The sequence below is a fragment of the Cricetulus griseus genome, chromosome 6, assembly GCF_003668045.3.
Source record: "Cricetulus griseus strain 17A/GY chromosome 6, alternate assembly CriGri-PICRH-1.0, whole genome shotgun sequence".
Lineage (NCBI taxonomy): Eukaryota > Metazoa > Chordata > Mammalia > Rodentia > Cricetidae > Cricetulus > Cricetulus griseus.
In genome coordinates this window covers 147,135,194-147,159,993 of record NC_048599.1, presented here as the reverse complement: position 1 = coordinate 147,159,993, position 24,800 = coordinate 147,135,194, and the positions used below count along the sequence as shown (strand labels likewise).

At 45.1% G+C, this 24,800-nt stretch overlaps 1 protein-coding gene across 1 annotated transcript; it reads left to right on the top strand.

Annotated features, from left to right (window-relative positions):
• Positions 1–228: 228 nt before the first annotated feature.
• On the top strand, positions 229–23,006 carry Stom (stomatin). The gene is made up of 7 exons (XM_027423675.2): positions 229–383; positions 10,240–10,343; positions 11,315–11,387; positions 12,957–13,039; positions 15,152–15,355; positions 16,610–16,744; positions 21,038–23,006. The coding sequence occupies exons 1-7, from the start codon at positions 293–295 to the stop codon at positions 21,236–21,238; spliced, it is 891 nt and encodes a 296-aa protein (XP_027279476.1). The 5' UTR covers positions 229–292; the 3' UTR covers positions 21,239–23,006.
• Positions 23,007–24,800: the final 1,794 nt, after the last annotated feature.

Sequence of the window (24,800 nt, the reverse complement as noted above, 5' to 3'; positions counted from 1 at the left end):
TGCCCTGTTCCGGAATCTTCTCTGATCATCCCTCCGGAAGCTGGGGCGAGACCTTGGCGGGGCCTTAAGCATTCCAGTCCCGGGGCCTCTCTTCTAGACCATGCCTCGCAGACACCGCCCTTCAGGACACGCCCCTCTGGACACGCCCCTTAGTGCGGGCTGGGCAGGGGCGTGTCCTCTGCGTTCCCGGGCGCCTATTGGGAGGGTCCCTGGTGGGAGGCGGGACTGCGCCCGGAGCTCGAGCCTGGTGGTTGCTAACGGCTTTCTGTGAGTCTCTGCTTTCCGCGCTAATATGGTGAAGAGCGACTCCGACCCAAGCAATATGTCTGAGAAACGACATACCGAACACGTCGTAACTCAGCGGCTCCCAGAGTCCTTCAGGGGTGAGTCCCTCGTCCCTGGCATAGCCGCCCTGAGCCCGCCCTGGCTACCTAGCCCCCAGCCTGCAGCAAGAACCCCGCTGACAGCCGGGTCCCCGAAAGGCGCGTCTCCCTGCACTGTGTGCACTTCTCAGAGCCGCGGTCTTCTCCTTTACCCCTGGTTTCTCGGGCTGGTGGATGATGCTTTCAGGGTGCCGGGGTGCAACCTGCATCACAGCCAAGAGGGCGCGCCCTGGGCAGTGGCGTGTATCCATTGCTCCGGAACCTAGCAGGCAGGGGCTCGCTTATCCTTTGGGTCCTGGATGCCACGTCAGGTGTCAGCCCTTCCTTATCTCACGCCAGGAACGAGGATCAGGGCAGTCCCTGGCAGTCACGGTGGTAGAGGCGACTCTCCCGCGGGTTCAGTTTGCCCATTTTCCTTTCTTTCCTGCCCCAGCGCGCCTCATAAGGGAAGCCGTCCCGCCAAGCATCCTTCATCTACCCCTCTGGAATGATTCCCCATTCCTCTGGACCAGGGAGACCAGGACTCCCACCTGCTTCCCTCCGTCCCCAGCTTCGGGAAACTAATAAGTTTTATAGGAAAGGGCTAGGCGTGTAAGCAGAAGAAAGGAGGACTCTGGATTTCCTTCCGTTGTCTGCCTTATTCTATCCTCTTTTGTCTTAGAGATCCCGCCTTTCAGGTAAATAACCCAGTGCCCACCATCCTAGAGTCCTTCCTTTCTAGTCTTGAAGGCAAGAACTGTAAGAGGCCCCATCCTGTGCCCCATGAAGAAAGTAATCCTTGAGCCAACTACCTACTTGAGCCTTTAAATTGGATAACTCCTTGGGATCGGGAGATGCCCAGTAAGATAATAAACCTCACAGGAGTTCTGCTATCCTCTCAGGAGCTTTACTGACCCAAAGGAAATGTTTCTGAAGATGGAATTTCAGAGAGGATGACACAGTGGAAGAGATTTAGGGGACTGAGTGGGCTTTTCCAGCAGAGAACACCGTCATCCATGCGGATTGTTTGCAAAGGCAGTCTGTCTTCCCATGCAAATCCCAGCCCCTTAGCCAGGAAAACCTCCCTTAATTCTCAGGAGTATCACAAGAATTTCAGGCCACTCCAGAGTCAAGGTGTAAAGCACCAGGCAAGAGTCCCTGGGTTCCATTGTCAGTATCCTGCATAAAAGCATGGGTGTGCGTGTCTTTCTCTATGCTCTCCCTCCCAAATTGGGAGGATAATAAAATTAAAGAAAGTAATAGTAAAATAAACAAAAACCCACTCTTAGTAGGCTAGGCTGTGCCCAGACAAAAGTGTGGGTATATTGGTAGACTCCGAAGTGGGAAATGGATTTGGAGCAGCACCCTGCAAACAAATACAATCTCTGCACTCAAAGATCACTCCGTTTTCTCGGTCACAGTGCAGTTTGGGTGTTACTTTTAAATCCCATTTCTTGGTTCTACACTTAGCTGTTTTAGACAGAAATCTTTTAGAACCGGTGAAAACAATTGTGCTCTTTCTGAAGTATATACAAATGAAATTTTGCTTGGTTTTTGTCTTTTTTTATTTTAAAACCTTTACATTTATTTACTGTGTCTGTGTGTGGCTGCCTTGTGGAGGTCGGAAGACAACATGCAGGAGTGAATCCTTTGGACATGCAGGGTCCGGGGGTCAGATTCAGGCTAACCTTACTAACAAACCAGCGCTTTGCATGCTGAGGCGTCTCATCTTCCAACTTTATTTTTTTGTTTTTGTTTTTCGAGACAAGGTTTCTCTGTGGCTTTGGAGCCTATCCTGGCACTCGCTCTGTAGACCAGGCTGGTCTTGAACTCACAGAGATCTGCCTGCCCCTGCCTCCCGAGTGCTAGCACTAAAGGCGTGCACCACCACCACCCGGCATCTTCCAACTTTCTAGTTTGTTTTTAATGGTACTCCTCAGAGATTTAACATTAGGAAGAAATCTGTCACTATAACACATTAGAGTTTCTCAAATGTATGTCACATGTCAAACATACTAAATGCTTTAAAAATATCCAATTGCAGGAAATGTCTTTATTCCCCATCATTCAGTAAGGAAACCCAGAGATGGAATGATAAAATTACAGACAGTCTAAAAAATTCAGAACCAAGTTTCCAACCCAGGCTCCAACCTTCCAAGCCATTTTCCTGATCCTACAGCTAGCAATCCATAAAGCAGGTACCAAGGTATATTCTGGTGCAACTGAATGACTTCACTAAGAGACATTAAACATAGGCAGCCCAGGGGAGCCAAGCATGAGTTAGGACCTCTTGGATAAAGTCACTCTAGTGGATGGCTTCTGATAGAAGCAATGGAATTACAGAGCCCCAACTCTATGTCATTGTGTCTTTGTAGAGAATTCTTTCTAGAGAGTTAAATATGACCAAAGCTAGGAGTAATGAAGGAAGTTTGCCTAAAGCCAGTGTGTTCGGTTTCCAATGAAACAGTGTAGGGGATTGCAGAGATGTTGTAATGAAGAGCTTTGTCAACAAGATAAGTCCCTTTGGGAGGATCTCTTGAAAATAAGCAGAATCATGGGACTGATGTGTTTATTTCAGTTGTTACAGTTGATCAGATTGGGGAGAACTGCAGAACTTCAATAATTGACCTGAGTTACACCATCAGTGGTAATAAATGAACTCAAACTAAAGACCAAAACTACAGAAGCTGTTGTGTTGTGTATATATTGTTTATGATTAAATAGATTTCAGTGTCCCTGAATAGTGTAAGTTTTACACTGTAAAATATAGAGTAACTAACTATCTAGTCTGCTTTTGAATATGTAAAATGTTGATAAAGTGATGCAGAGGGCATGAAAGATGAGTTTTTAAAGAGGTCCCAGAAAAGCAATTTCCTGTAAGCTGTTATGAACACATAGCAGTATCTGCCAAGAGCCCTGTACATACTTCTGACATAATGCTTATCGAATGGTATTGTAATTTATCAGTTGGATTCATCTGATGAATGCTTCCCTCTCATTTTTAGCCTAATTGTAAGAACTCAGTATGAGCCAGGTGTGGTGGTTTACGCCTTTAATCCTAACACTCAGGAGGCAGAGGCAGAGGCCAGCCCAGTCTTCAGAGTGAGTTCTAGGAGAGCTAAGGTTACATAGAGAAACCCCTGTCTGGGGGAAAAGAACTCAGTATGAAGCCCATAGTAGCTGAACAAAATGTTTGCTGAAAAAAATAGGGAAGTGGAAGCGACTAAGTCATGTTATCAAGTGCTGATGAACAGCTTCTTTTATTGTTCATTGACTTTAGGATATTATATGTTTTTACTAGAGACAGACTACTTCTCTAGGTTTGCATTAACAGTAAAGGAACTATAATTGGCAAGAAAATATATTATACCTAGTAAGGAGCCTCATTTATGAAAACAGAAGTTGAGGAGCAAGAAGAAAAAAGTATGCACCAGTTTTTCATTGCACACTTGTTCCTTCTTTTTCTGGCTCTTGTCTACATTTTGGGACTACTAAAGAAACTTGAACCTCAAGCTTTTGTTTGCTGCTTTAGTAGGTGGAGCCTTGAAAATACAACCAAGAAAATGTCTTCAAGTATGAGACAATAAAAATGATGCCAAATTTATTGTCCACTGGAGTGAGCTCTTATGGGAAGATGGAGTCGTGAAAGGAAATGGGAGTGCATTAGAGTGAGAAGCCAGTTCCTCGATTCCAAAGAGTCATTCAGTTAGGCTTCACCTTACTTCCCTGTCTCCCAGGGTTATCAAATAAGATATCAAACTCTCATAGAGAAGCACTAGGGAACCAGGAATGCTAACACAGAGAGTATTAAAAGACAGATGTAAAACCTGTTTTCTGCCCAGAAGGCTGAGAGAGATGGGCAAAAGCTCGATGGCTTTTGCACTATCTGTGTGGCCAAGACCACACCAGATCCCCAGGCCTTATCATGAGCTTGTTTTTCCCAGTCAATCTGGCCCTGTCTTTGTGGAATATGTCACATGTACTTTACAAAGGGCTTCAGTGTAGTCACGTCTTAAGCTTTATTGTCACACAGGATTGAGTTAATTATCATCAGGAAAGTTTTTCAACCAAATTGTACTGTGCTTGAATATGCCTAAAATAAAAGTTTGAGTCAACACTGGCTACTAAGTTGAATTAACCAAACTGCCTTTTTATCTCTCATGGATCAAACCCTCTGCTGACCACGGTGGTCACAGAGACAACACCCCCGCCCCAAATACATGTGAATTTTTTTTGAAACTTTAAAGATTATTATGGTAGTGCTTCATGGGGAAATCAAAGAATAAAAAGATTAGTGACAGCTAGACTCACAGAAATACACTCAATTCCCATTCAATTTGCATTTAGGGGTAAGTGTGAGAGATATATGACAGATGTCCTGACAAAATTTAAAACTAATTTACTGCCCCATATATGATCTGTTCCTCCCCCTGAGATAGAATCCCCAAGCAGATTGTTAGTCTTGATATTTTCTCCACGGTATGTAGGTCCCAGAAGGCAATCCACCCAGTAAAACACTTATTCCTTATAAGCTATTAAATAATGGCCTCAAAGTGTCAAGCATTTTATATATTTTCTCATTTGGTCTTTGTAACACTGAAATGAGTACTGCTCTTGCTTCCATTTGACTGATAAGAAAATGGAGTGGTAGGATTGGAATCAGGAACTAAATTAGCAATAGCTTACATATGTCTTAGCAGTTCATCTGGGGGAAGAATTAGGAATCTAATGATAAAGTGTCCTATGCTTTTTATTTCCATTTTAAAAGAACATAATGTTTCACTCGAAGACTTTTTTTGGTTTTTTGAGACAGGGTGTCTCTTCCCTCTGCCTCTGCCTCTGCCTCTGCCTCTGCCTCTGCCTCTGCCTCTGCCTCTGCCTCTGCCTCTGCCTCTGCCTCTGCCTCTGCCTCTGCCTCTGCCTCTGCCTCTGCCTCTGCCTCTGCCTCTGCCTCTGCCTCTGCCTCTGCCTCTGCCTCTGCCTCTGCCTCTGCCTCTGCCTCTGCCTCTGCCTCTGCCTCTGCCTCTGCCTCTGCCTCTGCCTCTGCCTCTGCCTCTGCCTCTGCCTCTGCCTCTGCCTCTGCCTCTGCCTCTGCCTCTCTGCCTCTCTGCCTAGCTGCCTCTGCCTCTGCTCTGCCTGCCTGTGCCTCTGCCTCTGCCTCTGCTCTGCCTCTGCTCTGCCTCTGCCTCTGCCTCTGCCTCTGCCTCTGCCTCTGCCTCTGCCTCTGCCTCTGCAAGTGCTGGTTAAAGGCGTGCACCACCATAGTTTCTTAACTATGGATATTTTTTTGGGGGGGGGGTCAAGACAGGGTTTCCCTGTTTTGTTTTGGAGCCTGTCCTGGAGCTCACTCTATAGACCAGACTGGCCTCGAACTCACAGAGATCCGCCTGCCTCTGCCTCCCAAGTGCTGGGATTAAAGGCATGCACCACCAATGCCCGGCGACTATGAATATTTTTTAAGATATCTCAATAAAAGAGTTTTGAAGAGAAAGAAACACTAACACATGAAGTGCCTGTCCTGTCTGCATGAATCTTGGGCTGAGTCTCAATTTAATACTTAAGTACTCACTGGCAAATTGCTTTCCTCTTTTTCTGAAGGGTCCTTGTGCTTCTCCACAGGGGCCATACTTAGCCCTTCCTGAGAAGAAAACATCTGTGGCCTGTTTTGTTTTATTTTTGTTTTTTAAGAATAAACACTTTAGGAAAGCTGTTGAGGATTCCTTTAGAACAGAATGGCCTGAAGTGTCCTCTGGAATCCCCTCTGAGGCCTCAGACTGGTTCCTGTAGGAGCTTCCCTTTCTCTTCCCAGAAAAAAATTCAATTGCTTCACTCGATTTCCATTTTGGCCAGTGTTTTTCAGTGCTTGCTGTGTACAAGCCGCTCTCCTTTATAGTATCTTTCTTACACCATACCCACGTCCAGAGAAATCAGCCGGCTAGCTCTCTGTTTAGGAGAATAGCCTTTTGGGATTTTTTTTTTAGGTTTTTAAATTTTGTTTGATGTGTATGAGTGTTTTGTCTATATGTATCTGTGCACACTACATGTGTGCCTGATGCTTATTATGGCAAGAAGAGGGCATCAGATCCCCTGGAACTGGGTTATGGATGGTTGTGAGCTGCCATGTTGGGTGCTGGGAACCAAACTCAGGTCCTCTACCAGAGCAGTATGTGCTCTTAACTACTGAGCCATCTCTCCAGCCTCTGTAAATAGTGTTTGAATTAAAAGAAAAAATCCCTTCAGACCAACTTCTACATTTGTATACATTTTTAAGGGTGAATGTTTTGCTACACATGAAAATCGAATTTCAGTGTACATAATGGGTTTTGTTGGAATGCAGCCATGATCCTTGCACATGCTGCCCGTGGCTGTTTTTGTACTGCCATGGTAGACTGGAGTATTTGCTCAGACTCTGTGGGCTGCGAAGTCTGTTTCCTCTTTGCCTCTTTCAAGGAAAAGCTTGCTAAATTCCAACAGTCTACTGCGGAATGATGGTGTTTAAAAAGGAGGAACGAGAGGAGGACAGTTGTATCTTGAATATAAATGCTTTAAGAAGAAAATGAAAGTTTGCCAAGGCTTTATTTTCACTGACCATTTACTCCTAAAAACCCTGCTAGTAGACACAAATAGCATGTGTTTTTTAAGATAAAATTCCCAGAGTCCTATCTGTCTCTTCCCAGACAATACTGTTCATGACAGTTTACAACATAAAGTGTTTCACCCACATTCTGGGTAAGGGAAGGAAAGGATTACCTCTAAATACTGCAACTCAGACGGTTTCAGCAACTCTTCAGCCCATCCCTCTCCCTTTGCTCAATGCTGCATGTGATGGCGTCCTAATTTTAGATGTGAGACATGTCTCTGGCCTTTCTCAGCAGAGGAAATGCAATGCATTGTGAACTGTAGAGTAATTGGATTTCAGTGGTGAATGGGATTCATTACTCCTAAGGACTTTTAGTCATGCCAGCTCCAGTTCATCTTAAAATAACCCAGCTGGCACACAATGGATAGCAGCATAAACTTCTCTGAACTTTGGTCTAGGAGCTTACAAGGGAGGTACTCCTACTTTCCCTAGAGCCAGGTAACTTGTATAACTTGTACATTTTTATGTTTTAGTTTGATTTTATATTAGTTTTCTTGAGTTAAGTTCAGCTTGAATAATAATAAATTTAAATGTAGATATATATTATCTTAGGTCCTTTTGAAATGTATTATTATTATTATTATTATTATTATTATTATTATTATTATTATTATGTGGTTACAGACAGGATTTCTCTATGTAGCCCTGACTGTCCTGGAGCTCGCTCTGTAGACCAGGCTGACCTTGATCTCAGAGCTCTGCCTCTGCCTCCCAAATGCTAAGAATAAAGGCCAGTGTACCACTGCACCTGGCTCATTTATTTTTATTTATTTCAGTCTTTTGCTATAGGTGAGTCTGTGTAACACATGCATGCAATGTCTCTAGAGGACAGAAGAGGGCACTGGATCCTCTGGGATTTGAGTCACAGAGGGTTGTGAGCATGGATACTGGGAATCAAGCTCAGGTCCTGTGGAGGGTTAGGGTTAGGCTCTTAACAGCTGAGCCATCTTTCAACCCCATAGGCCCTGGTTTGATTGGTTAAAAGTTTATTCTTAATGTGGTTTTCAGAAAAGAGTTTCACAGTGGAAAAAGAAAATGCATAAAAGCATGGCAAAGCAAAGTTTACAGCCAAGTATAGTGGGATCCTTGATCTTTCGAAGTTCTCCCCCTCCTCCCCCTCCCCCCCACCCAGTGAAGTATTGACAAGTATTTAAGTGAAAACATCTCAGGAATGTTGATTGCTTGTTACTTGTCATTTACCTTGTAACTTGACAGAAGGAGACAACTCGAAACTAGAAACTCTGAGGGAATGAGGCTCATGGGAGTTGCTTTTTCTTACTTGCCCAACAATCATGGATGACTGAGATACATTTATGAGCCTAGCAGAACCTCACCTCCCGAGAAATGTAGTTTATGCACCTTGTGGCCAGATGGGAGAGAATCTTGGTGGTACAGAATGGATCATTTCACTGTAAAGGGAGTAAGAACACACCTGTGACAGTGCTGCTCTGGGGCTGCTTCAGTATTTCTAGCCAAGCATTAGATATGGACAAGACTGTGTGAAAAGTTTCTGCACCCTGATAAGCTTCTCTGTTAATGCAGCAATCCAAATCAGACCAAATCAAACCGAATTACAAAAAGCCATGCTGGTCTCCAGAGCAAGCTCCAGGACAGCCTCCAAAGCAATAGAGAGAAACCCTGTCTCAAAAACCAAAAAGAGAAAAAAAAGAAAAAAGAAAAAGTCCACATTTAATGGATACAATGCTCCTGGATGGCCTTCCAGTCCCCCAGAGGGGAGACAGGAAAGGGAGACTGGAAAATTACGAGTCTATTTTCTGGGGGACAGTTTAAAATACCCTATGGGAGTGGTCTTGAACATCTCTGGGGGAGGGGTCATCATTTCCTTCTGAGATGCAGCAGGGTTTGGAAGTTGATAGGGGAGAGTAGGGGCTTGGTGAAACTTCCGCCATAGCATTCCAGACTCGTTGGGTATATGCATGCCAGGGCTGAGGCGAAACTTCCACAGTAACTTCTGTCCAGTTTTCAGACTACACACCTAACTCCCTGGTCCTCATCTCTGATGCCATGTACTTATCTGGGTTTTGAAGAATTTCAGTGTAATGATGGGATCTGCACTTTTTTGTATTAACTTGTAGAACTATTTAACTCTTTTTAAAAATGTGTTTCTGTGAGTGTGCATGTGTGCATAGCATACATGACATAGTACCAGTGTGACAGCATGTGTATAATGGTCAGAGGACAATTTACAGAAAACAGTCCTCGTTTACCATGTGGGTTCCAGGGATCAAACTCATGTTTCCCCATTTTGGCAGCAAGCACCTTTACCTGCTAAGCCATCTTACTGGCTCCTTGTAAACTTCAGTATTGCAATAACTTTGACTTTTAAAAAGTCAAAGACAGGAAAAGCTCAAGTTTATGACTATAGAAGGTAATAAAATGTATAAAAGAACATTAGTTAGAGGGAGAAAATATGCTACTAACTTTATTTATTTGAAATTTAAAATATAGTGTGAACCAATAAAGAGGTTGGAAGAATGTATTGAAATAGTTACTGCTTCTGGGTTTAAAGTAATTTTCCTTTCCTTTTTATAATTTCTACATGGTTTTGCAGCAGGATGTGTATGTAATACACCTGTAATCAGACAAAGGCACTCTTTATATGCAGAAGAGGGAGGAAGACCAAGTCCAATGATATTCATGGCAGCATTGTTTTTAATAGCAAGAAACCAGACGCCCTTTACTAGTCAGGAAATGGGTGGCGGTGCTTAAGCTGGGGCAACTGTGTGCAGAAGCAATTTGTATAAAGACACTGTAATGGGATTATGTGCCTGTGTCGTGGTTTTCATCATGAGTCATGCTGCTCCATGAACTAGAATACCATTTTCTTTGTCTCTGCCTTTTTTCTGGCATTTTCCTTGCTGTTAGGAAGCTGTCGATGGTTGTGCTCTACCAACCCCGCTCCAGTCTCTCCATCTTGATGTGGGCCACTCCCCTCCCCCAAATCTAAATCTTCCTCACTGTACGCGGGTCTCGTCAGAGCTGAGTACTCTTCCTTTTTGTCATGTTGAATCACGAGTCAAAATAAATAAGCGGTATTGAAAAGCGTTTGCTTGGTAACACGGTGGGTAATGAATGTGAGAAATGAGTAGGTACTCGTATTTCAGGTCTGTGTGAGAATTAGAAAGGGAACTCAGGTAAAACAGCCAGCAAAACGGCAAGCACAGAGCTGTTCGGGGAGAGGTGCCCATCACAGGCTGTATGTTTTTGTTTCAACAGATAACCCCAAGGCAGAACTGGGACCTTGTGGATGGATTTTGGTGGCTTTCTCGTTCTTGTTTGTAGTTGTAACCTTCCCGATATCAATATGGATTTGCATAAAGGTAAAAGCTTTTCTTCCACTTCTGGAACAGGGCCAGCTCCTACCTCTGTAAGCCACTTGATCTATGGGACAGAGGGCTGCCACACTGGCCTGTGGTTCTTTTTCTCTCACCTCCCTTCTGGAAAACACATTCTGCCGATGAATTCTAGTCAATATTAAAACTTGTTCCCGCCACTGTCCACTCAGTCCTTCCCACAGGCAAAGTGAGGATCACATGCAACAGTTGTCTGTGTCAGGGTGTGAGACTACCCTACCCCTACAGCTAGGATGGCAAGTCTGGGTGGGCATGCTGACAGCACCACCATTGCTGTGTTTCCTCAGCTGTAAAACTGGGGAAAATGGCAGTCCCTGTTTCAGATGATGGTCGGGATTAAGTGAATGCCTACTTCGACATACTGACTGCAGAGCCTCGCTCTCCAGCACAGTGCTTCCCTACAAAATCACTGATGCATGCCAAATAACTGTCATTTGCATATTCCTGAATAACAAATACGCTGCCGGCGTTTACTGACAAATTTTATTATAATTGATGAAATCAGAAGAAGAGCTATAAGCTTTTCTGAGCAAACAAAACATGGATAATTAGCAAGGATGTTGATGGCCGAGGGTGGGCCTGGGGATGGATTTCCCCTACTTTTCTCTGATCCCCAGTGTGTCTGGTCTGTGTTTGGGGCAGGGGCTTCCAGGTAGTGCAGGTTGGCCCAGACTCATCACCCTCGGGCTTCTACTTCTAGAGCCCTGCATGTGTCACAACTCCCAGTGTCTATAGCTTTTATGATAAGTATAAGAAATTATGTATAATAAATAAACACTGTGCTTGGAAAGAGTAAACACCAGTTGGCTGTTTATGGACACTGTCTGGAAATGGAGACAATGCCAGGAGGCTCTGAACCTGGTCACAGCAAAGACATGTTAAAGAAGCTGTGTCCATAAATGTTCATCACAGTGACTTCATTCCTGTGTTTATTCCAGATTGTAAAGGAGTACGAAAGAGTCATCATCTTCAGACTGGGTCGAATTTTGCAAGGAGGCGCCAAAGGACCTGGTCAGTACTAGGTTTCAGTCTGTAAACTAAAGTGTTGTGTTTTTTGGTTTTTTTTTTTTAAACCTATTTGTATATATGTGGCAAGGCGGGGCTATCTGCACATGAGTGCTGGTACCCACAGAGGCCAGAGGTATGGGATCCACTGTAGCTGGAATTACAGAATTTGGGAGCCACCTGGTGTGGGTGATGGGGATCAAACTCTGGTCCTCTGAAGGACCATCATATGCTTGTAATTGCTGAGCCCTCCCCACTGATGTGAGCCCCCATTGAGGCCTTTGCTTGCAGCAGAATCTGTGTAGCAGTCAGTAGCCCTGGCCTGTCTGGGCACTGCCCTGCTCTTCCGTTACTATCTGCTTAGAGTGATTAGGTTATCATTGGCCTTGGCCACAGCTGTGGGAGCTGAGCGTGAGCATCCCAACCCAGGAAAGACTTGCTCAGATGCTGAGCTCGCAGGAGTGTGCCACCACACCCAGAGAGAAGAACACAGTTCCCTTCTCCAAGGGCTTGCCGTCCAACAACTGGACACCAACAAAGAAGCAGATAGCTACACCCTGTGTTTAGTGTTCTGATACAGTGGCCACAGAGCCATGAAAGAGAACCCACAGAAGACACAGAGAAGAGCGACTAACCTGAAGTAATAAATGAGGCAAAGCTTTCCCATCATTTATTATTTATTTTTAAAATACTTATGTTTATTGTTTTAAAATTATAAGTTAGCCAGGCATGGTGGTGCATGCCTTTAATCTCAGCACTTGACAGGCAGAGGCAGGTAGATCTCTGAGTTCAAGGCCAGCCTGGTCTACAGAGCTAGTTCCAGGACAACCAGGCTACACAGGAAAACCCTTTATCAAAAAACAAAAATAAAATAAAAATAAAAAATAAATAAAATTATATATTTATATGTGGATATGTGCACATGAGTGCAGATACTTTCGGAATCCAGAAGAGAGTCAAAGCCCTTGGAGCTGGAGTTACAGGCAGTCATGAGCTGTCTATAGGGTTCTGGGAACTGAACTTGGGTCATTTGAGAAGAGCAGTAAGCACTCTTAACTATTGAGCCATCTCAGCCCCTGTTTTTTTCTTTTTTGTTTTCCTTTTCTTTCTGGTGCACTATCTCACAGCCTGACCTGAAACTCATTGTGTACCCTAAGCCAGCTTCAAACTCTCATCCTTCCAAATATTGTAACCATCTACATGTACAACTATGGCTGGCCTGTCTGAATGCTGAGGTGTGAAGAGTTGTTAGCCACAGAGAGGTATCCCTGACAGAAATAACAACATATGCAGAGCCATGTAGGGGGAGATAGCGGAGTAGAGGTGCTGTAGGAACTGCGCCCAGTGAGGAAGCAGGGCCTGAAGAGAGGGAAGGAGACTAGAGAGGCAGGGCAAGTCCTACATGGTGCGGGACTTGAGGCTCAGGAAAACGACTCAGAGAGAGAAACTCTTAAGTTCTTAGGTGAGAAGTGAGTGAGGGACGTTAAAAACAGCAGTTGAGACTGAGTCCCTTAGAGCTGATCAAGAGTAAGCTGAAGGTAATCGTGTCTCTCTGATGCTGTGTATGTTTTACAGGCTTGTTTTTTATCCTGCCATGCACTGACAGCTTCATCAAGGTGGACATGAGGACCATCTCCTTTGATATCCCACCTCAGGAGGTGAGCAGTTCTCACCCTGACCACCTTCTCTTTTCCCATCTCTGTGACTTTGAGCAGGTCCTGAAATCCTGTGTCTCCATGTCCTCAGCTGTAAAATGGAGGTTGGAATGGTGAGAGGCCTACTTAGTGGGGTGTTGTAAGGAGGGAGTGAGACCGCACGGGGACTGTTCAGCACGGTACCCGAGGCTGGAGTGCTGTGTGCACTTGCTGCTGTTATTAGAAACACAGTGTGATACACAAGGACTTCGAGTTATCGTCATTGTTGTTTCATTGGTTTCTGACAGAAAAAAAAATCCAATCTAATTCAACATTCTTTACAGGGGCTTCATTTTTATTCCAGATAAATTTGTTAGAAGCCAAAGATTTAGAAACTTCTCATTTGGCATTTTAGGAATTTCTGTGGTCATTTCGTGCTTTTTCAGGCTTCTTCACAAACAGCTCACAGTTGACATTCGCATTCTGTTCCTGGAAAAATGCAGTCACAGTGAGACGTCCTCGGAGCCAAGCTCTTGGGATTTTCTGTTGCTTTCCCCTCTGCTCAGGGCTCACTGCACTGGACACCAGCTCCGTCATGGCCATTTGATACCCATATGTTAGGAGACATAATAACCATTGCAGACAGCCCCCAGGCTGCTGAAGGGGCTAGCTGTGGGGGCAGGAAGAGCAGTGTTCCCTGGGCACAGGCCCAGTACTCAGCATGATGTCAGAGCCTAGCTTTCTCTTATCATAAATCACAAAATCCAAATTGGGAACTTCCTTACTGGTACTGATCCAAGCATTTGGTATGGGTGGACATCTGATTCCACACATCTCCAGATTCTCTGCATGTTTCCCTGTCACTCAGGAATGTGGGCTCCCCAGATCCCTTGGAGAGCTGGGAATTGTGTGGCATTTCTGGTGTAAACACTGTGGTCATCTGGCATTTTGCTGTGAGCTTCTGCCTTTTGCTGCTCCCTTTCCCCTGCAAGCTGCCAAACCCAGAGTGGATTGGAACTTGGCAAGCAACTCTTTCCCATCCCCTGTGATCTTGCTGCAAGGGGAGATAAACACTGCCCACAGTAAACAGTGAGCAGAGATACTGCAGCTCCCAATGCAGCTGTGGCAGCCACAGTGGCAAGATCTGTGAGTGACATTCATTTCCCCATCACAGTATAACAGGTTGGCACACAAGATGATAACGAGCTGTACATTTGTTAGCAGGTTCCCCTCTTCTCCAACTAAACAACAAAACTGCTGCCTGGCAGGGCTATGAGGCTGTTTAGCTGTTGCTATTACTTTTCATTGACATAGCTGGGGTCAGCTTCCTTCATGACACCTCCTCCCTTGATTGTCATAAAAATATGGATTGGAGACAATACTGCCAGCCTCTTACAGATGAGGGGTTTCCAGGTCACATGGCTCACAGCCCGATACGGCCCACCGCACTGGGTGCCAGCAGAACCAGTTCAGGTTCTGGATCCCACTCCTGCATGGCTCATCACTCATTTTCTAGGATCTCATTTCAGTTCATCTCTCACCTGGGGACCCTCTGCCACGTGTCAGTCACACTGTCCAATAGAGAAATAAAGAGAAACTGCCTCTAAGAAATTCACAGTCACCAGGTGGTGGCACACGCCTTTAATCCCAGCACTTGGAGGCAGAGGCAGGTGGATCTCTGTGAGTTTCAGGACAAACTGGTCTACAGAGAGTTCCAGGACAGCCAGGACTACACAGAGAAATACTATCTCAAAAAAAGACAACAACAATAAAAAAGGAGAAACAGAGGCATCCACACATCCCACTCAGAGTGTCCCTCCACAGAGGTCCCGGGGATGGGCATAGGAGGTGTGCCTGACCGTGAGAGTCAGGAATTCCACTGAGAAGACATTGAGTGATGGGAAGAAATGAGCCAGAACAATGCCAGCTATGAGTCGTATCTCAAAATCGTTGAGTGATTGAATGAATCTCTGGAGTGGGATAAATAGGAACATTTTATTAAGTCTCTAAAGGTATAATTGACCTTCTGATGCCTTACTCAAGAGAATCAGCTGTTGCCTAAGGGTTCAGAGAAGGGCATTTGTAGTGGCAACGAAGAAGCTGTGCTGGTGCACGATTGCCTTTTTCCTCCTGTAGGTCCTCACTAAGGATTCGGTGACAATCAGTGTGGATGGCGTGGTCTACTACCGCGTTCAGAATGCAACCCTGGCTGTGGCAAATATCACCAATGCAGATTCAGCAACCCGCCTCTTGGCACAAACCACACTGAGGAATGCCCTGGGCACCAAGAACCTGTCTCAGATCCTGTCCGACAGGGAGGAGATTGCACACCACATGCAGGTGAGGAAGGCATCGATGCCGGTCAGCCCGGGGAGAAAACTAAGCTGAGTCCATGCCCGCCACGAGGGCATTGACTCACCAGCCAGGGGTGGATGCCCTTTTTTCTTTTTCAGGTTTCCAGATATTATAGAAATGTTTTCAGACAAACACCCATGGGTTCATAGCACTCAGGTGCATGCTGCTTTTAAATTCCTTCCAGTGTTTTATTTTTCCTGGGATCCATATTATCTTCATCGTAGATCATAACTGTAAAGGTCTAGCCTGTGGACAAGTCCATCAATCCCCACATAACCTCCATGCTTTCCAGCCATGACTGGTATAGATGTTACCATAGTAAGACTGGCTTGTTCGGGCTGTAGAGGTGGCTCAGAGGTTAAGGGCACTGACTGCTCTTCCAAAGGTCCTGAGTTCAATTCCCAGCAACCACATGGTGGCTCACAACCATCTGTTATGAGATCTGGTGCCCTCTTCTGGTGTGCAGATATACATGGAAGCAGAATGTTGTATACATAATAAATAAATAAAATCTTAAAAAAAAAAAACTGGCTTGTTCAGAAAAGATACTGTAGTATCAATATGAATTCCTGCCATTCATAGAGGCTTCATTGTGGTTAAGTCTGAAGCTTGTTTTGTTTTGAAAAGGCTGTCCCTACAGCTCAGAGTGCCCTGTAATCTGCTCTGTGGCCCAGGCTGGCCTTGCAGTTCTGCTTAACATTACTGCTCCCTCCCTGCTAAAAACAGATGACCTGTGTGACACCATCACAACTGCATAAGATAGAGAGTATGGTTCATCCCTGCCCTTCTAAAGAGAGGAGTGAAAAAGGGATTACACGCCATCATCACATTAACTCATGTAGACAAACTGCTAATAAAGGAAGCTTAGCACTCAGGCTGACTACTGTATCTGTAATAGTGTTTGTTTCCCTGGAATACAGTTCAGCTGTTCACTTGTATATTACCCGTACTGCTCTTGACCTATGAGAGCAGGGCAGAATATTGGAATATTTGCAGTAGAGACTGCAAATAAACAGTTCCTTTATGCCCCTTAGAAGTCTGCCAGCACCTGCATTAGCTCATTAGTAATAGAATCGGAGCAGTTTCTTCGCTCTCCAGCCCCTGCTTCAGCCTTCCTGTGATGCTATTTCTTTGCCACTGTCACCAAATCTTATGGACACCACACACTAGCAAATGCAGTTGCTTTTGGCATATGGACAGGAGCGTTGGTTCCTCACTTGCTGTCTCTTTTCCTTCCAGAGTACACTGGATGATGCCACTGATGACTGGGGAATAAAGGTGGAGCGTGTGGAGATTAAGGATGTGAAACTCCCAGTCCAGCTCCAGAGAGCCATGGCTGCAGAGGCAGAAGCCGCCCGGGAGGCAAGAGCCAAGGTACTGTTTCCTATTTGTTCAGGTTCTGTTTTGTTTTGTTTTCATTTTATTTCCTTTTTAAATTTCTACAGTAATAAAACACTCTCATTGAAAAAGAGTGAAACAACCGTGAATGTTTAGTATAGAAGCTGTTCCCGTCATTTCAAATCCTATTTCCTCTAAGTGTGTGTGTGTGTGTGTGCATTTTGAGACCAGGCCTCTCTGAACCTGGACCTCACCATCTTGTAAGACTGTCTGGCCAGCAAGGCCCCAGGACCCACCTGCCTCTGCTCCTCAGTGCTGAGATTACAGAGGTGTGCCACCACGCCTTGCATTTCTGTGAGTGCTGGGAAATCCAAACTCTGGTCCTCATGACTGCAGAAAGCACTTTATCTGGTGAGCCATCTGCCCAGTCCTATACTTGCATTTTCTTTAACCAGGTTGTTGGGTTATTGGCACAAGTGGATCCACACAACATATACTGTCCTGTACCTTGGCCTTTTCACTTAGGTCTCATGGGACTATCGGTCTATTATGGTTGTATCGTTCTCAGGGATTTTGAGTCATATGCTTTATTTCCTCCGTTCATTATCAAAGGCAGATTGACAGTTAGGACACAAGCTAGTTGCCTCAACTTGCTGCCACCCATCCCTCACTTGTTCTCATGGTTGTCACTCCCTCTTTCCCAGGGACTTTTTCCTTCATACTGCTTCTTCTTCCTGTTGCCACAGTTCTCTTTCTAAGTTTTCCCTTTCTTTTCATCTTAGTCTTGCCTTTGTCTTAAGCCTACATGGGTGGCCCTTTTGATAGTGCTAAGGAAATATTTGTTAAGCTAACCTCAAAAAGAAATGTATCTTTTAAGAAGATAATGTATCAAAATATGAAGATATCTCACCAAAGCCAAAGACTGGAAATAGAGGCAGGCCTCTCCAGAGGTGGACCCAGGCTTTGTCTCACTGTAAACAGCCCATGGTGGAAGATGTCTCACTCCCAAGTTCACAGTATTCCTAAGGGGCCAGTAAAAGACAGACTTCCTGTGTAGAAGGGGATTCTCTCTGGCACAACAGGGTGGAGACCACACCCCGGCATGACATACAGCCCTTCCCTGTAAACATCGAGAGCAGTTTTCATAGAAGGGTTTGCTGTGCCTTTGACAGATCTCCTAAACACAGTAACAAGCCAGTTTGTCATCACTAGAAAACATTAGTAGTTAGCGACTCTCTGACCACAGAGCCCTGTCCATCTCATGGGATTCCAGTTCAGCCACAGACTTTTCATTATAATTTCTTAGCCAACCTGTACCAAACAGAGGAGTAGCCTGTTAACATGCTGCCTCAGCCAGAGTCTTCTTGTCTTTTGGGGATATTCATGGATGCTTATGACATTGGAGAATTCTCAAGTGCTTTCTTGTAAAACCATCACTTTCAGGAACTAAAATATATAAATAAAATTGTACATAAAATACATGTACAGTGTTATTAAAGTTTCCTCTTACCATTCAGTTATTTGAAAATTAGGAATTGCTTTTACCTTATTATCTGTCATTAGCTAAAAGCCCATTTTTATACCACGTAGAAAAATAATTTCTCATCCACAGAATGTCAGACTTAAAGGGTCCAAAGGTGACAATGCCTTGCCCCCCAACCTGTGCCTTCTATTTCCATGTCAGTAATTAGTCGCAGAGCTGTTCCCCTGAGCTTAGACTCAGTATCAGAATCCTTTGGCAGCACTCCAGATAACAACCCCCAACTGCTTGGATAGGCCTCAAAATGAAACTTATTTGCCACCCTAATCGGTAAAAGCTGAAGCCCACAAGAGTAGAGTGATTTCCTCAAGGTCCCACAGTTGATTAGTGATGGGAACTCTCTACTCCCCTCTTTCCCTTCCCTCCTCCTCTGGGACTTGCAACATAGTCCTCCCACAGCATTCTGAATAGTCCCTGTCTTCTTTCATAACGAGGAGCAAAGATAAAGGAGACCAGTTAGAACTCTTGCTACCATACTGTCCCTTAGGTGACACTATCAGGTTAGCCTGACAATTGTGACATGAACCTGTCCTCAAGGTTGGGATTCACACAGTGGGCCTACTTCTGAAAAGCATACTAGTGGCATAAATAGCTCTGTAGCAGCTGTGACCTTGCTTACCCTCAAGTTCCCATGGGAGACAGAAGGCACTGCCTCTTCAGCAGCAGGTTCCAGAAGAGAGAGCTTAGACGTGAGAGGACCCAGAGACACAGACTCCAGAATGAGAGCCCTCAAGTTAATTAGCCACAGGGAAGCTCATGTTCAAGTCACAGGCAGATGCCACCCTAGATATCCACCAGAATGACTTGAAAGCACAGCGAGAGAGGAATCAGGAGCGGGCAGGCAGGAGCTGGAGCCCTTGTGTTCTGCTGTGGGGATGAATGCCTGTTGGTACCATCACTCTGAAAGGCAGTTTAGCTGGATGTTTGCAGAGTCCGAGGCCAATAACTCCACTCCTCGGTGTGTATCTTACAGAAGCACACTCATGTTTATCAGGGGTGTGCACAGTGACACTTCTCCCCAACCTGGAAACTTTCCAAGTACCTATCCTGAGTTCGATGGATAAAGGTGTGGTTGTTGTCAGGCAGTAACCATGTGGAGCAAAAATGAATGCAGAGCTGCTCCCAGACGTAATTTGAGAGAAGGAAGCCATTCAAAGGTGTCCACACAGGAAGACACACAACAGATTCTCTAGCCATGCTACTAAATGCCACCATTTTAAAGTTGCCATAGGTTCAGTCTCCAGCACAATGGAACAAATGATAAAAATAAATGGTTGGCTATGGAAATGAAGTGTTGATTTACGTGGAATTGCTGTACATTTGGACAGAGACCCTATCAGACTCAGGGAGCTTGCTTTGCTCCCTGAGAGGCTGTGCACAGTGTTCTTGTCTATGTCTAGACAAAGGCTGCAGCATCATGCTCCTATCTTTGGTAGCTTGCTCAGAGTAGCTTTTTGATGAACTAATTGTGCCCATCATAGTGGGTCTGGCTTCCTGGCCAATAACTTGTTTAGTGATTGGAGGTGAGAAGTGGAATATCTGTGGTCCGTGTCCAGACTAAAGTGGGCCTAATTGGATGTATGAGATGATATGAAAGAAAGTCTGACCCCCCACTCCTGGTGGGATGTATTTATGCATTCTCCAGGGGTTGCCTCAGAACCCACTGCCCAGTTCTCTGAGTGTATCTGGAACTTGCCCCTCCTCTCATAGTCCAAGGTGGGACATGATAGTTTGTTTGTGTAAACTGAAGGTTTAATCCTATAAATTGGATCATTTCTTCAGTGAGTACAGCATTTGGTACCCCCTATCTATTTAATGATATCATTCATGCAACCAGAATTTGGAAACTTGGGACTCAGATCCTGACTTCTCCCCTTCCATACCCATCAGTCTCAATAGGCAGAGGCAGGAGATCTCTGTGAGTTTGAAGCCAGATTGGTCTACATAGTGAGTACCAGGCCAGCCAGGCTACATAGTGAGATCCTGTCGCAAAAAACAAAAAGGAAAACCAGAAACTCTATGTGTCTATCAGGTCTGGGCTTGTTCCTTGCTGTTCTTCTCTAACAGTCTCTACTCATTCAGCACTTGGTTTCCTGGCTCTGTCCGCCGCACCATGACGCCAGGAAATGCTGTCCCATTTCAAGAGGAGTGGATTAGCTACTTTTCTATTGCTGTGCTGACACACCATGACCAAGGCAACTTATTTTATCGTCCTACAGCAATGTGTCTAGGATGGGCTAGAATGAAGGCTTCCTGTAGATATGAAGAGGGCTCTGGAGTGTTTCAGACTTTCTCCTAAATGAATCCTCTCCTAGATACTCTCCTCTGAAGGCAGCATGTGAGGGGTCACTCCCATGTATGTGGATGGTTTTGTTTGTTGTCATGCACCCCCTAGCATGCACACAAGTTAGTGTGCTAAAACTCATACTGCCATCTTTTATCAAACAAGATCTTTTAGGTTTTGGTTCAATAAAGCCTTTCCTTTCTTTGAGTTCCACCTGACGTGCAGTCGGTCACTCACCCCTTTGCTGTGAACTGTTCAAAGCCCTGTTCAATACGACTGTGATTCCCTGTTCAATGGGAGACAGGCAGCAATAAAAGACAATGCCTTGAGCCAGACACATCTTAAGCAAGTCAGTTTCAAGAGAAAGAACATCTGGCACTGAGTGTCTAAGAGTTGATGGATTCCCAGGAAGTCCCGTATGCTGCCTAAGGCATATGAACCAGACACAATGACTGCTGGGTGGCACCATGCTATTTGCCAACTCACCTCTTCTCCCCCTCTGTAGGTGATTGCAGCTGAGGGGGAAATGAATGCATCCAGAGCCCTGAAAGAAGCTTCCATCGTTATCACCGAGTCTCCTGCGGCCCTTCAGCTCCGGTACCTTCAAACACTGACCACTATCGCTGCGGAGAAAAACTCCACCATTGTCTTCCCTCTGCCCATCGATATGTTGCAGGGCCTCATGAGTTCCAAACAGAACAAGTAGCACTGTAGAACTGTGCTGAATCCCTCCCGAGGTAAAGTGGGAGCCAAATTAGCCTTTCACTCGCAGGGAGATTAGCAGGAAGCTTGACTGTCCCCATCCTTCCCTGTTTCTGTATGTAGAGTGAGGGGCTCTTAGAAGGGACAGGAGTCCTAAGAGCAGCTGAGAGACTCACTTTGGAGTTAGGAGTGTAACTCAGTAGTAGAGCACTTGCTTAGCATGCCCAAGACTCTGGATTTCACTGGCTTGTAAATGCCAAGAGAGATGGTGATTTATGTACGATAGATAACCTTACTCTTTACCTATGGCTGTGTCTCTATTCTGTGGTAGGCTGGAGCCCCCTTCTAACTTTAAGTCGTTCCAAGCCCTATGTGAGCGTCAAGCCAGGGCAAGGGGTATAGTCCAGACATACTACCTACCCCCCACCCCGTGCTGTCTCTGCGCAGTGAAGACTGTGTCACCCTCTTCTCTGGGCCACCTGTGCCTTCCCTTCAGGGAATCCCCAGTGTCCCTCCAACCAACCTAAGCCCAAACTGTGTTTTGGAATAATCCTGTCCTCTCCCATGACCCTGTCAGAACCCGAAAAAAAAAATGGTCAGCGTCAATGAGGAGGCCCAGCTGGCCCTCCTGTGACGGTACTTCTCCACTGTGGGGTCCTTTTGAAAATAGAATTTGCAGTTTTTACAAACCCTTCGAGTCCCTCCCCCAACTTTCTGTGTTGCCTTTAAAAGCAGCTAAATTACTGTCACAGAAGTGCTTTTTCTCACTTTTGCCTATTTCATGTATCAGGTTTTTAAATCATTTTGATTTTTAAAAATAACTTTCTACATTCTATAAATAATTGTTATATGCCTATTTGAATAGTTTAAGTACCAAAGTACTTTTTAAAAAATCTTAAGAAAACCATTATATTTTGCTCTCTGCATACTATTAACTATTATATACTGTGAAATATTGTGATTACTAATCCTACTTATATAGTTTAAGGAATTCCTAGCACATGATCATGTCACCCCTGATCCTGTCATCCCTAATCATCCCTAATCCTGCACAGACACAGTGCTGAGCTCTAGGTGCAGAGGGAGAACACATGTGTGACTAGGGTTTTTTTTTGTTGTTGTTGTTATTTTCATATAAAACATTGATGCCAGTAGAGGAAGTGGCCGGTCCCTCTGGACCACAGTTTCTTATTGTGACACCTTCCCCTTGGCCTGGAAAGCTTGGTGATGACTTTTGCAGCATCATTAAGGCTCTTAATTCACCTGGAGAAGCCTGAAAGCATGGCTTCCTGTGGCAGGAGCAGCTCTGTTCACATCGCCATAGCTGTGCACTGCCAGAGCCACGTGGAACCTCCCTCCCTCCATCCCTCACACCCCAATTCTGAGCCTTGAACCCAGCTGGGTTTTCTAGAGGTGAATGGAGAGCATTTCCACCCAGGACTCAAGTTGCATTTACATTTTGAACTTAAAATGGTGGTTTCATCTGTTTGGATGTGATTCGCCTTCCACTAAGAACCAAGAAAACCCATGTCCTGTATGGTACATGTATGGTAATGTACCATATGTACATGTATGGTACACTTGTTCTCTAAATTTCTCCCTCCAGACACCAACCGGCCTTTGCTTCTGTGCTAGTGAATTAGTAACTCAGTAGGCTGAAGTTCAGTCGCAGTGAGGGGTGGAAAAAATCGAGCTATGGGGAATGGTGATGGTGTGAGGGTTTTCCCAAGTCCTCGCCTTCAGCCGTGTACAATAAAGTGTGTTCCCTGTAACCAGTTTTCCTCTGTGGGAGTCTTGTTTCCCTCTGCACTGTTGCCTTAAGAATTTTGCTTGACTCTGCATTTATATTTGAGGGACCCTTAAATCTTAACTTCAGTTTTAGGTTCTCAAACCTTACTGATTCAGGACAAAGAGAGGAGTTGGCTGAAAGTCTGTAACAACATGTTCACAACACAGTCCTGAATAGAAAAAAAGAAAACACAAAACACAGGGTTATTGTACTTTCAAGAATATTGTTTCTTGTGAGTTCTCACACTGTCCATCTTCCCACGCCTGGCTACCACCTGTGAGTCCCCACACTGTCTTCCCACGCCTGGCTATCACCCTGTGAGTCCCCACACTGTCTTCCCACGCCTGGCTACCATCCTGTGAGTCCCCACACTGTCTTCCCACGCCTGGCTACCATCCTGTGAGTCCCCACACTGTCTTCCCATGCCTGGCTACCACCCTGTGAGTCCCCACACTGTCTTCTCATGCCTGACCACCGCTTTTTAGCAGCAAACCTTTATTTCTCTCCAGTGTGTCCACATCCATAGCACTTAGTGCTTCAGTGAAAACAGGGAGGCTGTTAATTGGCTACAGAAGGTGACCTCAACTTGGTTCTCCACTCAGCTCTGTTTCTTAGCATTGGGTTTTCTTACCACTTAGAGTTTCAATCCTGTTTGTAAGATCACAGAAGTCCCTCATAGGAATCTACAGATTCCCAGCTTGAATATCGTGCAACTGAGGGTTTCTCCCCCTGCACCATCCAGTCTGCACCACAACCTTGGATGGTTCCTATCTGCTGTCATTTTGAGAGTGTGTTAAAAGCTGCAGAGCATCTTTGAAAAGTGCACATATGGGGGAGGACACAAACTTGCATAGTTAAGGAGGGGCGGAGGGGAACACTGATCCAGCTACTGTGCCTGGGAGGACATCAAAACTCCTGAACAACTTATCCCTATATCCTAACTCTACGAACGAATACCCAGTTACCTAGAACAGCTTTGTACAAACTAAAGATTACACTCAGGAAGTGGTATGTATAGGACCAGGCCAAGGAGAATAATCTCTGAATTCATCAGAGCTACTCGTCTCTTACAATGATGCCCATGACATCAAGTATAGAGCAGCTCCAAGCTCAGATGAGGCTCGGGTTTGTCTAAAGGAGACACTAAAATGATGCACGCAGCTGTTTTGGGGTCTGCCCTGTAACCAGAGGGGTTCTGTGAGGGGAAGTTGAAAACCATTGTTAAAACTGAGGTTCTAGGAATCTAGAGACTTAGCACTCAACAAAAGCTGAGGGTCTTCCCTAAAAGGTTCTGAGGGAGGGACGGTAAGGTGGCTCAGTGAGCAACGGCACCTGAGTTCAAATCATCAGGACACACACGGTGGAAAGAGAGAACCAACTCCCACAGGTTTTCCTCTGATCTCCACAGATCTGCCATGCCATGTACACGCACCCCACACACACACAAAACAAAATATATTTTTTAAAGATTCTTGGGTAAGGGACTAGAGCAATAACTCAAAGGTTAGAACTTGTTCCTCTTGCAAAGAAACCTGGGCTCCCTTCCAGCACCCACATAGTTATGGGGTGTTCACCATAGATGACCACTCAGGCATAGTTTATAACCAGTTGAAAGTCTTTAGCTGTCTGGGACAGGTATTTGGGGACCCAGATGTATCCTTGAGTGTCCAGAGCATGAGGTTTCTGAAGGCAGAAATGACATTGTGGCAGCCTGCCCAGGCTTCGAGGTAGGCTTTGCAGAAACAAGCAATTGTACAAAAGCTGTAACAGTTAGCTG